Here is a 15,733-nt window from a genome sequence, read left to right on the forward strand (position 1 = left end):
GGACCTTTTGTGTTAGTTATTGTGGTTACAGTACTGGGACATATGCCTTGGTGCATACTTTGTCTTTCTAAAACATACTTTTAATAAATCTTTTCTAAATCTCACTGACCTGTAATTCTTCACTGCGTCAGTGAGGAAGAACTGAGGAAAATGCTAACTACACTTCTGCACTGTCTTTATCCCTCTCCCTCCCCAATCCCAACAATGGGCAACACTGAATTCCCATCAGCTCCGACAGTAACACTTTCTTTAAATTAATTTCAAGGGATTTATTAAAGACATTCTCATCTATGTTAATAGCATAATTTCGCCTGCTGAAACCATAACAAAACTTAAAATATAATTGAATACCCTGGCTAATTATTCTGGAGTCCGAAGCAGACCCACTACACTGTTTCTCGAATTTCAGATTTTAAATGAGTCTTTAGCATGTGTTGGTTTTCAAAAAACAATGTAGTTTGACCCCAATCTCACTTCCCTGCGGGTACTTTCCTGGGGTTAGGACACAATGCTTTTGCTTCAACTTTCATAAAAATTTGAAAAAGAAAAATTCATTTTAAAATATTTCTAGTCTTTAATAAAACTGTAGCTATAAATATTGCCTACTTTTTACTCAATGTTGCTTATGATTTTCTAAAGAACAAAGTTCCAGGAATCAGGGAAGCTTTACCTAACTTCCACTGCTCAACCTACTTTACTTATAGAAAATGCCAATTCTAAGAGAAATGGAAAAAATATGCTCACTGCCTTAGCTGGAGGGGAGAAGGGAGGAACTGAGGGAAAACCAGCAAACTGCCTGGAGGTCTCTCTGAAAAAATCTTGGATAAATAACTGAAGGGATCCTGACAACTAGGCCTCAGACATCTCCTGAGAGAGAAGTCCACAGCCCACATTCCAGGTATTGTACTCACAGCCTCCAGCCACTAGAAGCTAGAACAAGGAAAGCATCAAGACCTTGGATTAGCTGGACTGAAGACAGGGCAGTTCTTTTCTACGTGCATTGTTCTCAGGAGGTGAGAAAGGTGTCCAAATAAAATACGGTGAGATGTACAAGGAAGTTGGAAATAATTTCTCATAGGAAAAAACTAAAAATTATTTTGTGGCAAGCAGGAGAAAAAGAAAAGGAATTTTGTGCCTCCCCACCCAATTCCCAAATCTCTTGGGCCACAATGTCTCCTCCCAAAAGATGAAAAAACCTGGCAGCCTGATTAATGGAAACAGATTTTTCAGAGTAGCTCCACACTATTTAATTCTCTCCCTCCCTGACTCCAGAAATGCTTGATTTGGCTGTGTAAAAGTAATTCTAATTATAGTGATTTACATGAACTACTTACCATTTATGCCTAATTACCCCACAGCACAATAACAATTATGCATACATTAAATGTGTCAGATTAACCTGGTTGTAAGTCTTATTTGGTAACAAAAGTAAAAGGTTCAAACATGCTCATTCTTCATAGTTGGTTGCTTATATAGCATGGTCATCTGCTCATAACTTTTTCTATTTTTTATTAGCAAAAACCTTGTTACACAGGTAGGTGAAAGCGGCCAAATAATCTGCCACCAATTATATCTCATTAATTAATAATTCTGGCATTTTGTGAAGAAGGTAACTTTTATTTTAATATTATAGCTTAGCCTTATATAAAATTTCTTAAGAGTACAATGAGAAAAAAATAAGTCCACTATAATGAATATTTAAACATCTGCATTAAAAACAAAATCAAATGTCCATAAAATCATTAATTCTGTTTATCAAAATTAAGAATGCTATAAATAAAGTTCTATCACTAGAAAACCTAATAGCCCAATTTTCCTTCTCAACAATCAGCATATCAGTGTTTATTTTTTAGACGAACTAGGTCTGTGGCACCTTTACAATCTTCAAAATCTAAAGTTTTTATAGATATTTTACTCAAATTATATTAGATAATTGAGTCTTTTTCGATGTTAAAGATTTAACAAACTTCAGAAACTACAGGACAAATACTACCACAAAGATATGTTGATCTATCAACTAAACATTTACTCACATATGCATTAGGATTTAACAAATATAAGCTTCCATTAGAAACATGTGAAACTACTGGACATGTCAAATCTCCTAGTTCCATAAGATTATAAGTATACAATAAAACCAGCGTTTGACTCATCATAGCCAATTGAGATATCAAAGGTGGAAGCATGAGAAAACACCCCTAAGAAGAGCCAAACAATAATTTTGGGGGGAAGAGGGCTCATGGGTTTTATTTTGCCAAAAAGTAATTTTAAGGGGAGCGGGGGTTGTGGGGGGAACTCTGCTGAATTGGCAATCAGATAAGTTAATGATTAAAGAATATTTTTGAGTGGACAGAAGTTCACCAGTCACAGTAAGATGAGACCAGAGATGATGCAGAGTGGGGAGGAGGGGAAAAAAAAAACCACTATATTTCCCAAAGCGAAAAAACTAGAAAGGGAACAAGATACAAAATTCATGAGCGTAATTTAACTCTCAGATAACCAAAAACTCCAGTTAAGTAAAACATCTTGTTTCCTGGCTATGACACATAACCAAGTTGTTATTTTATTTGGAAAGCCACCTGTATTGCAAACTATAATTAGGTATGCAGTACATAAGCAGTCTACATTTTCCAAACTATTTAGTTCTTTACTCACCTAAAACTTTTGGAAATATGGGGGAAAGAGGAAAGGCTAGCCATCAAAAAGGATAATTCATTATTTCCTATAACTATTGCACTGTACTGGCCAATCATAGAGGGCACTACAATTACAGCCCACTTCCGAGGGAAATTGCCATGCTCACAGAAGTCCCAGATGGAACCTTATGCAGAGATCCAATCTTTATGCTGGCTAGTGGCATCTGAAAAAGCCGGTATTAAGGCACTGCCCAAACGATGATGAAGTGATTGGTTGGCCTATTGGATTCTTACTCAAGAGTTTAAACCACAGATACACAGAGAGAATTTAGAAGTCAGTGGAATGACTAGAAGTGAAAATGGACATGGGGGAAAAGGAACAGAAAAGGGATTACATGAACAAAAGAGCACTGGAGTGAGAATCATCTGGTACCTGCTACTACTGCCTGTCAAGTCATCAAAGCTTTCAGAGCTACTAATGCTGCCAGCTCAAGCTTCCTGAGGTCTGCCTATGTAATGGAAATGTCCTTCATTGCTATTTGCATAGGTAGTCTTATTCTATATCTCCATTTCTTTCTGTAACCTAAATGAATCTCTATTCCTTTGAACCAAAAGATGTTAACACAATGCCTTTTTCTTTATATAAAAATAAAACTATTTAATTATATTCTCATTCTTTTTAAAAAGTAAAATTACTTTCAGTAGAGTTTTTAAACAAAGTACTATTAACACATATTATACAGTACTTTTCTTCTAAAGACATAATAAACAAATATTCATGTATGAAAGTGAAGGGAGGTGATTTGGTCAATTAAAGGAAAACTAGTTTCTTAGATTAAACCATATTCTAACTCTTATTACTATTAATGTTCCTCATAATTTGAATATGACACCACTGATGTCACTGACTTCTATAATGAGATAAGGAATGGGAGTTTTCCTGTCATCTCAGAATTTCAGTAAAAGCTCAAAGTCAAGGACAAAGGGAGACAAGCTCTCCTATACTCTGAAGACAGGCACTGGTCATATCCATGCAGAGATTACTTAAAAAGAAAAAACGGCAAAAACAGTCTTAAAATCAAAGTGGAACTGAACTGATCAAGGTAGAAAGTTGTTAGCCAGGTAAGAAATGCTGTGGCATTTCCCCTAGATACAACCTCATGCCAAGTTCATGGATTCCCCAAGAGAAGCATCTAAAGAGATGAGGACTGAGTATAGAATGAGATGGGTATCCCCTTCCCCAGGTGGATGCTTACTAAGTGAGGATGTCCTCAGGCAGCTACAAAAGCAGAGTATGGAAGAGTTCATGTAATAACATGATGTGTATCCCCAGGATCATGGGAGTGTATAGGATAAAGACAGAAACTGGTGCCTGCTTCTTATCTGCACAAGTCCAAGGGCAAGGGTTAGAGAAAGATGTTATACTTCTTGTGGCCTAAGTGGACACCATAAAAAGTGACCTGGCTAGAGCTGTCCTGAAAGGATCCCACCCAAGAAGGCCAAGTACAAAAGCAAGGGGGTCCCAGGAGAATACAGTGGCATGAGGCATTCCCCTACAGTCATAAGATATCTGAATGAAGCAGTGGGGAGATCCTGAGGGCAGTCTTGAAGATCCACCAATGTGTCTCAACAAAGAGCTAGCATGTCAGCATCTACCACACCAAAGGCCCTTAACTGGTCACTTAAGACTGTTGTTTCTCTCTAATCTTCCATCCCTCTCATTCTGACCCTAGAGAAGCCAGGCAAACAGGAAAAGGAGGAGGAGAGAGAGGAGAAGAATAAATCATCCCCCTTCTCTACTGCTGATCCTGGGCCTCGCCTGAGCAAGAGAAAGGGGAAAGCTTTGAATTGCACAGACTGGACAGCATCAATTATTACCTAATGTGAATCCCTCCGAGGTAAAAGAAAACTGTGGAACATGAAGAAGTCAGGTATGAGGATCTAACAGAGCTTATTTAAAGGTACTAGTAGGAAATGTTCAAGTTGTTTCATGACTGTACCCAACTACATTTAATCCATTTTATAAAATGCTTACACTTTTAACTGTTCAATCTTTAATACCACACAAACCTCACCTTTGAAAAAAGGCCTTCTGCCTCTACACTGTATCCTTTAAGGTCCTCATGTAATTTCTGCAAACACTGTATGACTCTTCTTTGATGTTCATCGTCCTTTAGCTCATGAGATTTGATCAGAAAGTCATAGTGATCCAGAGGTCCATGGCAAACAGCCATAGCTTTCAAATAAGCCTCTGTAGCCGCAGTTGGAGGCATACTCTCAGGTGTCTGAACTGTATAGGCTATAAACAAAAATATATACAAAATTTTAGACTTCTTAAAATTAAGACATTTCATAGTACTCTACATATGTTTCTTAACTCTCACATTAAAACCTTTAACCAATTATGAATGTATATATTTGAGTAGTTACAGTAAACATCATTTTTATAAAAATATAAAATAATTTTGTACAATATATTTATAATTATCTCATTTTAATAAAAGAGAAACCATATCCATAAGCTTTAATTGTAACTCCTCTTATAGTAAGCTTAACCTGCTATAGAGTCTCTGCTTTGCCTCCATTGAATTAAATAAGCCACTTGGGTTCATCAGATCTTTCCCACAGCAGAGCTGGTGCCTTTCTTTGAGTTAGGCCTAATTCTGGTTCTTGAGTACCAAGGCAGAGACGTAGAGACTAGCCACAAATGGTTTTCTACTGCCCCTTTATTTTCTATCCAAAACCACACAGCATTCAGACATTACCACATGTCCCTAACACAAGGCTCGTAAAACCCCTGGAATTTCCTGAGGGATAGGAGTATCTCTTGATATCTCATCACACCTGAGTTATGCCAATGAGGTAACTTAGGGTGGGGCCCCAAGATAGCTTCAGAACAGGACTGGTCCCCAGAAAGACCAAGTGTTGAGGGGGTTGGAACTTTCAGCCCCACCACCCACCTCTAGAGACAAGAGGGGAAGCTGGAGATTAAACTCTATAAACGCTTTTAAACAACGAGGTTTGGAAAGCTTCTGAATTGATGAACACAAAGTGCTGGGAAGGAAGGGCACCATGAGAGGTGGAAGTCCCATCCTTGCCCTGTGCTTCTCTTCCATTTGGCTATTACTGAATTGTATCATTTATAATAAACTGGTAAACATAAATAAAGTGTTTTTCTGAGTTCTGTGAGACATTTCTAGCAAATTATCAAACCTGGGGGTGGGGGGGGCGGGTTGTGGGAACCCCTGAATTTGTAGTTGGCCATACAGAAGTGTGGGTAGCCTGGGTAGACCATATGCAGCTGGAGTTTGAAATGCAGCCAGTCTTGTGGAATTGAGCCCTTTCACTTGTAAAATCTGATGCTACAACTCAGGTAGTGTCAGAATCTAACTGAATTGTTAGATACCCATTGGTGATGGAGGATTTGAGAATCTCACAACCAGAGAAAATACTCTTTTTCACCCTATCCTTTAATTTTCTGGAGTCAAACAGATAAGAAACTCAAGAGTAATACTAATTTTCTTCCCCTCCATCCCACAACCCCTCTCCCCAACCCTCAATCAGGTTCTCAACCAATCAGTGCTACTAAATTTTACATCCACATACCTTTAAATCCATTCCCTCCTCTCCCCATCATACTCCCCATCACCCCAGCTGGGGCTCTCATTACCTCTGGCTTAGCCTCCCTCCCTCTGACCACCTTCTGTCCCAAATTTACCACTACCACAATTTCTAAAATATCTTTCATCGACTACAGAGGTAATATTTTAAAAATCTAAATGTAGTTTTATCAGTAATTAGCTTGAAATTCAGCTCACTGTGGTCATCAAACATAATTTTAACAGCAGCACCTATTTTACATACAAAACCTTCCATGGAATCCTAAACTTATTAAACAGAAAAGTGAGAAAAAGTCTATCCTCTTCATATCTCTTTTATTCCCACACCCATACCACCCCCATTTCCAAAGCAGTCCCTGAAGCCACCTCTCTACCTCAATGGATCATATTAAATATGAATAATGTACAGAAAAAAGTTAACACGGCAGGCCTGAGACTACTATCCTTATAAAGGCCTGCTTGCAAGGTGGGCTCTTGGCTGGGAACTTAGACTCCAAAAAGGTTCTCACCATTCCCAGAAATGTTAAGAGTAATTCACTGTGCCTAAATATTTATACCATGTGCAAGCAATGTGGTCCATGCTAAACCCCTAGTTTCCCTCTACAAATCTAAAATTTTGGCACATGCTAAGTAGAGAGGACTATGTTCTCACCCCCTAACCCTAAGCATTGAGTCTCTAATGAGCTTCCCTAACAGATACCTGTTGTCACAGCTGGTTGCTGGAGGAATTAACTATGTTCTATGTGACCCCAATGGGAGAAGGCTCTTGGATGCTTGCCGCCAATTTTCTCCAGATTTTGCCCTACATGTCTTTTCTCTTTGTTGATTGTGCTTTGTATCTTTTAACTATAAGAAATCATCACTACGAATGCAACTATACGCTGAGCCCTGTGAGTCCTCCTAGCAAATCACCAAACCTAGGGGTAGTCTTAGGGATCCCCAACAAATATAGTATTCTCATTCTAGGGTTCAAGGAATCTACAATAGGGACCCAGCCTGCATTTCTAGACCACTTTCCCTCTCTCTAAAATGCATCCAATAATACAAGAAATGATTCAGTACCTATCACATGTAATGGGTAATGCAATGGGAAACAGAGAATATCAGTGTTTTTTTTTTTTTTAAGAGAGGTAGAAAGACAAAAAAAATTGCACCAGTAGTGTATAGAGATTAACTGGCAATAGAAAATAAAAGTAATTTGGGTATAGACAAAACTGGTTATGAAATTGATTATTCTAAGTGGGAAATAGTAAAGGCCCAAATTAGTATAGCAGGAATCAAGATTATTTTTTTATTACAAGTTACTCGCATCACCCATGAAGTCGAGTAGTATTATTTCAAAGAGGACTTGGATCGGTTATAAATGTATATCACAAACTCTAGGGCAACCACTAAAAAAAAAAAGGATAACTGATATGCTAAGAAGAGAAAATAAAATCATATAAAATGTTCAATTAAAACCACAAAATGGAAAAAGAGTAGAAGACAAAAGTAGGAACAAAGAACAAGGGCAACAAATAGAAAACAGACAACAAATATGGTATGTATTAATCTAACCATATCAATAATTAACACTGAAAATCAATGGTATAAATGCACCAATTAAAAGGCAAATTGTAGATCAAAACATAAGATCCAACTATATGTTAGCTACAAAAAAAACCCACTTTAAATATAAAGACACATATAAATTAAATTCATAGAGAAAATATGCTAATGCTAATAGAAAGCAAGAGTAGCTATATTAATTTCATACAGAGCAAACTTCAAAACAAGGAAAGTTATCAAAGGTAAAGAAGGACATTATATAATGATAACAGAGTCAATTCTCCAAGAAGACATAATGATCCTTAATGCATATGCACCTAACCACAGACCATCAAACTAAACTACGTAAGGCAAAAACTGATAGAACTGTAAGGAAAAATAGATAAATCCACTATCATAGTTGGAGACTTCAACACCCCTTTAGCAAAGCAGACAGATACAGCAGACAGAAAATCAATAAGGACATAATTGACCTCAATACTGAACACCATCAATAAACTAGCTATAATTAACATCTGTAGAATACTTTATCCAACAACAGCAGAATATACATTCTTCTCAAGTTCACATAGAACATTCACCACCAATATCAGACAGACCAGATTCTGGGCTATAAAACACATTGTAACAAAGTTAAAAGCACAGAAATCATATAATGTCTGCTCTCAGACCACAATGGAATTAAATCAGAAATCAATGACAATAAAGACAACTGGAAAATTCTAAAATATGCAGAGATTAAACAACACTATAAAATAGCATAAGGGTCAAAAAAAGAAACCTCAAAATATTTTAAACTAAATGAAAATGAAAACATGAAATATCAAAATTTGTGGGAATGTAGGAAAAGCAGTGCTTAGAGGGAAATTTACAGCACTAAATGCATATATAAGAAAAGCTAGATCAAAAATCTATCATCTAAATTTCCACCTTAGAAAATTAAAGAAAATAAGAGCAAATTAAATCAAAAGTAAGTAGAAGAAATAATAATTAGAGCAAAAATCAATGAAACTGAAAATAAGAAATCAATAGAGAAAACCAATGAAACCAAAAGCTGGTTCTTTGAAAAGATCAGTAAAACCAATGAGCCTCTAGCCAGGCTAACTAGAAAAAAAAAGAGAAAGGACATAAATGACTAATATCAGAAATAAAAGAGAGATATCACTATAGATCCCATGGACATAAAAAGAATAATAAAGGAATACTAAGAATGACTCAAACCACAAATTTGATAACCTAGATGAAATGGACAAATTCCTTGAAAGACACAATCTGCCAAAACTCACACAAGAAGAAATAGACAATCTGAATAGGCTTACATCTATTAAAGAAATTGAATCAATAATTTTAAAATCTTCCAAAATAGAAAGCATCAATCCCAGATGGGTTCATTGGTAAATTCTACCAAACATTTAAGGAAGAAATTATACCAATACTCTACAATCTCTTTCAGAAGTTCGAAGGAAAAGGAATACTTCCTAATGCATTCTATAAGGCCAGCATTACCCTAATACCAAAATCAGACCAAAACATCACAGGGAAAGAAAACTACAGATCATTATCTCTCATGAACATAGACACAAAAATCCCAACAAAATACTAGCAAATCAAATCCGACAATATACAGAAAGAATTATACACTATAAACAAGTAGGATTTATCCCAGGAATGCAAGGCTGGTTCAAAAATCAATTAATCATTCAAAAATCAATTAATGTAATCAATCACATCAAGAAGGTAAGGAAAAGCCAGATGATCATATCAACAAATGCAGAAAAGACATCAGACAAAATCCAACATCCATCCATGATAAAAAATCTCAGTAAACTAGGAATAGAGGGAACTTCCTCAATTCGATAAAGAATATCTACAAAAAATCTACAGCTAACATTATACTTAATGGTAAGAAACTAGCTTTCCCACTAAGAATAGGAACAAGACAAGGATGTTACCTCTCATCATTCCTTGTTGACATCACACTAGAGGTTCCTACTTAATTCAATAAAACAAGAAAAGGAAATAAAAGATCTAAAGATTGGGAAGGAAGAAATAAAACAATCTTTTTTCAGAAATGACATGTTCACCCATGTAGAAAATCCAAAACAATTGACAAAATAACTCCTGGAACTAATAAGTGATTATAGAAAGCTTCCAGGATACAAGGTTAATATAGAAAAATGGAAATTAAAAACACAATGCCATTTATATTAGTACCTCACAAAAAGTGAAATACTTAGGTTAATAAATAGATTAATAAATCTAATGAAATATATATAAGATCTATTACGAGGAAAACTATAAGACTGATGAACAAAATCAAAGAACTTAAAAATGGAGAGATATTCCATGTTCATGAAAGACTCACTATTGTCAAGATACCAATTCTTCCCAGTCTGATGAATAGATTAAACACAATCCCAATCAAAATTCTAGCAAGTTAATTTGTGGATACTGACAAAACAATTCTAAAATTTAAATAGAGAGGCAAAAGACCTAGAATATTATTCAACATAATATTGAAGAAGAACAAAACTGGAAGACTGACACTATCCAACTTCAAGATCTACTATAAAGCTACAATAATCAAGACAGTATGGCACAGGCAAAAGAACAGACAAAGAGATCAATGGAACAGAACAGTGAGCCCAGAAATAGACCCACATAAATACAGCCAACTGATCTTTGACAAGCAAGCCAAAGCAGTACGATGGAACAAACATAATCTTTTCAACAGATGGTGCTGGAACAACTGGACATCCACATGCAAACAAATGGAAAAATATTCTAGACATAGACCTTTCACCCTCCACAAAAATTAACTTGAAATGAATCACAGACCTAAATGTAAATCATAAAACTATAAAACTCCTAGGATACAACATAGGAGAAACATAGGAGACATAGGAGAAACCTAGATGACCTTGGGTATAGTGATGACTTCCTAGATACAACAACAAAGGCACAGTCCAATAAGGAAATAATTGATAAGCTAAACTTCGTTAAAATTAAGAACTTCTTTTCTGCAAAAGGCAGTGTCATGGTCTCATTAGAGGACAAGCCACAGACTGAGAAAATATTTGCAAAAGATCCATCTGGTAAAAGGAGTCTTCTCCAAAATATACAAAGAAGTCTTAAACTCACAACAAGAAAATATAATATCCAATTTTATAAATGGACCAAAGACTTTAAAAGACAATTTATGATAAAGAGGGGGCTATAGGGATACATTCCTAAAAAGCATAGCTATCAATAACATTTTTTAAAAATGGGCGAAAGCCCTTAATTGACATCTCACCAAAGAAGATGTACAGATAACAAAGAAGCATATGAAAAATTCTCCAGATCATAAGTCATCAGGGAAATGCATATTAAAACAACAATGAGATACCACTACATCCCTATTTAAATAACCAAAATCCAGAACACTGACAAATGTTGATGAGAATGTGGAGCAACAGGAACACACACTCATTTCTGGTGGGAATGCAAAATGGTAAAGCCACTTTGGAAGACAATTGATGGTTTCTAAAAAAACTAAACATATTCTTACCATACTATCCAGCAATCATGCTACTTGGTTTTTACCCAAAGGAGTTGAAAACTCATGTCCACCCAAAAACCTGCTCATGGATGTTTACAGCACCTTTATTCATAATTACCAAAACTTGGAAGCAATCAAGATGTCCTTCAGTAAATAAATGGATAAATAAACTGATACATCCAGACAATGGAATACTATTCAGCACTAAAAAGAAATGAGCTATCAAGCCATGAAAATACATGGAGAAAACAAATGCATATAACTAAATAAAAGAGCCAATTTGAAAAAGCTACATATGGTAAGGTCATATTTCCAAATTATATGATATTCTGAAAAAGGCAAAACTATGGAGAAAGTAAAAAGATTAGTAGTAAAGGAGGGTGGTAGGGAGGAGAGACGAATAGGGGGAGGATTTTTAGGGCAGTGAAAATACTCTGTATGATATTATAATGATAGATGCATATCATTACACATTTGTCTAAACCCATAGGATGTACACCATCACGAATGACCCCAATGTAAACTATGGACTTTAGTTAATTATGATGTATCAATGTAGGTTCATCAATTATAACAAATGCACCACCCTGGTGGGGGATGTTGATAATGGGGGAGTCTGTGCACGTGGGTGTGGGGGATAGAGGGTATATGGAAATCTCTGTACTGTCCTCTCGCTTTTGCTGTAAACCTAAAACTGTTCTAAAAATAATAATAATAATAATGCCTTTAAAAGAGAAAGAGAATCAGTCAGACAAGACACTCAAGGCTGAAAGATTGGCCAGCTTAGGCCTGGATAGCAGCTGTATAAATTGAAACACAAAAGGCTTCTCAAAAGCTGCACTAAATTAAATCTGTTACTACATCAGTGTACACAAATTATGTGATGCTGCTGCTATATTATTTTGATTTGTATTAATTTGTCTTATTGTATTCCAAATGGACAGTGGGAAAATGCCATTCTGAAGATCCACACACTAATCTACACACATAAATGAAAGATTTTAGAGGCCCAAAAAATTCTGTGCTGTTCTAATACCTTAATTTTGTACCTTATTTTACCACTTTCTCCTGAACTTTTAGGAAGATCCCACTGTACATCATAGCCTACATGCTGTAAGATTTAGTCAATATCATGATGTTCTAGAATTTGAAAAATCTATTACAACTTCCTAGATAGTATTTTAACAGTTCTATTTTTCCCCCAGGGCAAAAAAAAAAAAAAAAAAGAGTTCTCCCAGGCTTTCAGTGTAGTTGTGATTACTTTGATTTCCTTCCCATATTTTTTTTTTGAAGTGAACATAACCACAAGATTTGATTGTCTTCATAGTAAAACAAAGGTGAAGCTTAGAATTGAATCACTTGGCCCTTTCTCTTATCTCCTCCGTGTTCAGAATGCTTCCATGTCTTAATGGCTAACAATCTCTAGATCTGCAGTTGGGCTCACTGCATTCAAGCACAATCTCCTTTGTGGTTTTAGCCTTTTTCCAGAAAATTGGTTTAGTCAGCCCAGAACAGTCTCTCTGTTTCCCGTCATAAGGCAGCTTTCCCTGGGCATACGGATATTCCTTGCCCTTCTTGTCCTGTGTCACTTTTGGGGTTTAGTGCTTGCCACACTTCTTACAGGAAGTCCAGCAAGTTTTAGGAACATACACCATGTTTGTTTGCTGGGGCACTATTAGCAGGGAAAGAAGCGATATCCTCCGATTTTTAAGTTTTCATCTTAAAACAGAAGTCTGGAACAAAAAAATTCTTCTGAGTTTTGCAGTCTTGTAGTCTATGCTAATATGCTCTACTTAACAAATCTTACTACATTAATAAATAATAAGCTGCAATGATGTTCTTCTTATTGGCATATGTTTCATATGCACATTAAAGACTGAGAAGCACTATGCTCGAGAATGACTGGGGACTCCTATAGATTATGAAAAAAAGCCTTCCTGCGGAAGTGACATTTCTGTTCCTGAATGCCAAAAGGATTCAGCTCTGAAAAAGATCTGGGATAATATGCCAAGCAGAGGAAAGCTCTGGCAAAAATCCTAAAGTGAAAATGGAAAAAAACTACATATTTCTGAGGAAGAAAAAGATTTTATGTGGCTGATTTAAACAACCAAGTTAGAATCTGTCACAAGATGATGTTGGAAAGGGAAGCAAGGACCAGTTCACGTAGGGTCTTGTAAGCCATGATAAATATTGTGGGTTTTATCAGCAGGATTAAGAACAAGTAGAAAGCTTTCAGCAGGGATGTGACACAATTTGATTTATCTTTTAAAAGATTCCTCTGTAGAAAAAAAATTGTAGGAATGCAAACTGGATGCAGAAATGGGTGAATATATGGTACGTGAATTATATTTCAAAAGGTTATTATTATATATATTGTTATATATATAAAGGTTATTTTATATATATATTATATATATATGTATTTAAGTGGATACATACAGACCAGCTAGGAAACTATAATAATAGTCCAGTTCAGAGATGTCTAAAAGTTGAACCAGAGAGTTAGCATTACAAGTAAATTGACCAAGATCATGTAGCTAATAGCAGCAGAAACAATTAATAACCTTTACTGAGTACTTACTAAGTGCTAGGAATTTTTCTAAGTACTTTACATACATTAACTCATTCAATCTTCACAATCACCCTATGAGGTAGGTATTAACGTTATTCCTACTTTAAAGCTTAAGAAACTGAGGCACAGAGGGGCTGAGTAAGTAACCCATCCATGTTCCCACAGCCAGGGAGTGGTAGAGCCAGCATTTGTACCCACAGGTACAGCAGGGAGACAGGATGTTACAGTGGAAAGAGCATAGGCTCTGGAGTCATACCCCCTGGATTCATTTCCTGACTCCACCATTTTGACTCTCAGTCACAGTAATGTTGTTCTCCGTGATACACTGGGCACATAATCACCATTTTAGGCAAAAATACCTAAGGGAAAGTCAGTTTCTGCCACAGTTTCCCCATCCTCTTCAAAAGGAAACCAGGACAGGAATTCATCCCTTCCTGTGTTTGTACTTTTACACGTCAAATAGGGATACCTGGACTGCTGCATCTTAGGAACATGAGGGGTAATGTTCCTACATGGAAGACAATCATAGTCTTGACATATGTTGTGATAGTTAATTTTATGTGTCAACTTGACTAGGCCATGAGGTGCCCAGATGTTTGTTCAAACATTCTGGATATATCTGTGAAAGTGTTTCTGGATAAGCTTAACATTTGAATCAGTAGACTGAGTAGAGCCAATTGCTCTCCAATCAGTCGAAGGCCTAATAGAACAAAAGCCTGACCTCTCCCACCAGTAAGAGAGAACTCCTCCTGCCTGACTGCCTTTAAGCCAGGACATTAGTTTTCTCCTGACTTTGGACACAGACTGAAGCATCTGTTCTTCCTGGGTCTTGACACTGCCAGCCTTGGACTGGAACTACACTGCGGGCTCCCCTGGTTCTCAGGCCTTCATACGTGGACTGGAACTCCACCACTGACTCTCTTTGGTCTCTGGGTCTCCAGGTTGCTGACTGCAGCTCTTGGGACTTGTCAGCCTCCATAATTTTCTGAGTCCATTCCTTATAATGAATCTTTCTAAATGTATATACATCCTATTGGTTCTGTTTCTCTGCAGATGCATAACATACATATATGTCATAAGCTTAATTGTACTGACACTGTTTCCATAGAACCAAAATATAATAACACAGGGGATATGTAGCCTTTGTGTATGTTGGTGCTTTAAACTGGAATGGATTTCTAGTTTTACACATAGGTAGATATCTTAGAGATATTCTTTGGAGACTTAAGCAAAATTGTGGACCAGACTGTTTCAAAAGAAAGTAAGCATTTTCCCTTTAGAAATGCTATTTTAAAAATCTGCTTCATCCCTAAGGTTTTTTGATTTATGTCAAAAGTGGTACTGAGATAGCCTGGAAGAAAAAGATCTCTATTTAAAAAATATTCCTGGATGTCAGAAACATGGCAGAGTGAGAGACGTCCCCAGACCTCTCCCCTTGAAACAACAATAAGCTGAACATCTAAAACTCAACAAAATACATGTAAACTGCACACTAGCACATCTGAGTGTGGGATCTGCACATAAGACCTACCACGAGTCAGAACTCCGGGTGTCCGGTGGTGGACTGGGAGAAACAAAGACGCTGCCTCTCGCAGCCGGAGTTCCCTATAGGAGGAGGGGGAGGAGAGGAAGTGAGGTGAGTTCCCTAAACATCCCTGCCTGAGAGAGTTGTGAGCTCCACTCAGCCAGCAGCAGGGCCCAGTCATCAGGGCAGAAGGCAGAGAAATGGGGATGGCAGAGAAACAACAGTTGATTTTTATCAGCAGAGGTTGCAAAGCTGAGAATGAGCCACAGCCCTCATCCCCCAACACAGAGG

The 15,733-nt window shown here is 36.7% G+C and overlaps 1 protein-coding gene and 1 pseudogene across 2 annotated transcripts in view; both read right to left on the reverse strand.

The window, feature by feature from the left end:
- The window catches only part of AFG1L (AFG1 like ATPase), a 128,913-nt gene extending 123,971 nt beyond the window's left edge, over positions 1-4,942 (reverse strand). The window contains exon 1 of one of the 2 annotated variants that reach the window (XM_011364857.2): positions 4,712-4,942. In XM_011364857.2, the coding sequence (XP_011363159.2) occupies positions 4,712-4,909 (198 nt within the window). In that variant the 5' untranslated portion in view covers positions 4,910-4,942. The remainder of the gene's footprint in view (positions 1-4,711) is intronic. The other variant, XM_023533403.1, reaches the window with a different exon arrangement.
- Positions 4,943-12,689: 7,747 nt separating this feature from the next.
- On the reverse strand, positions 12,690-13,000 carry LOC105295253 (annotated as a pseudogene).
- Between the last annotated feature and the right edge of the window lie 2,733 nt (positions 13,001-15,733).

Source organism: Pteropus vampyrus, unplaced genomic scaffold, assembly GCF_000151845.1.
Source record: "Pteropus vampyrus isolate Shadow unplaced genomic scaffold, Pvam_2.0 Scaffold101, whole genome shotgun sequence".
Classification (NCBI taxonomy): Eukaryota; Metazoa; Chordata; class Mammalia; order Chiroptera; family Pteropodidae; genus Pteropus; species Pteropus vampyrus.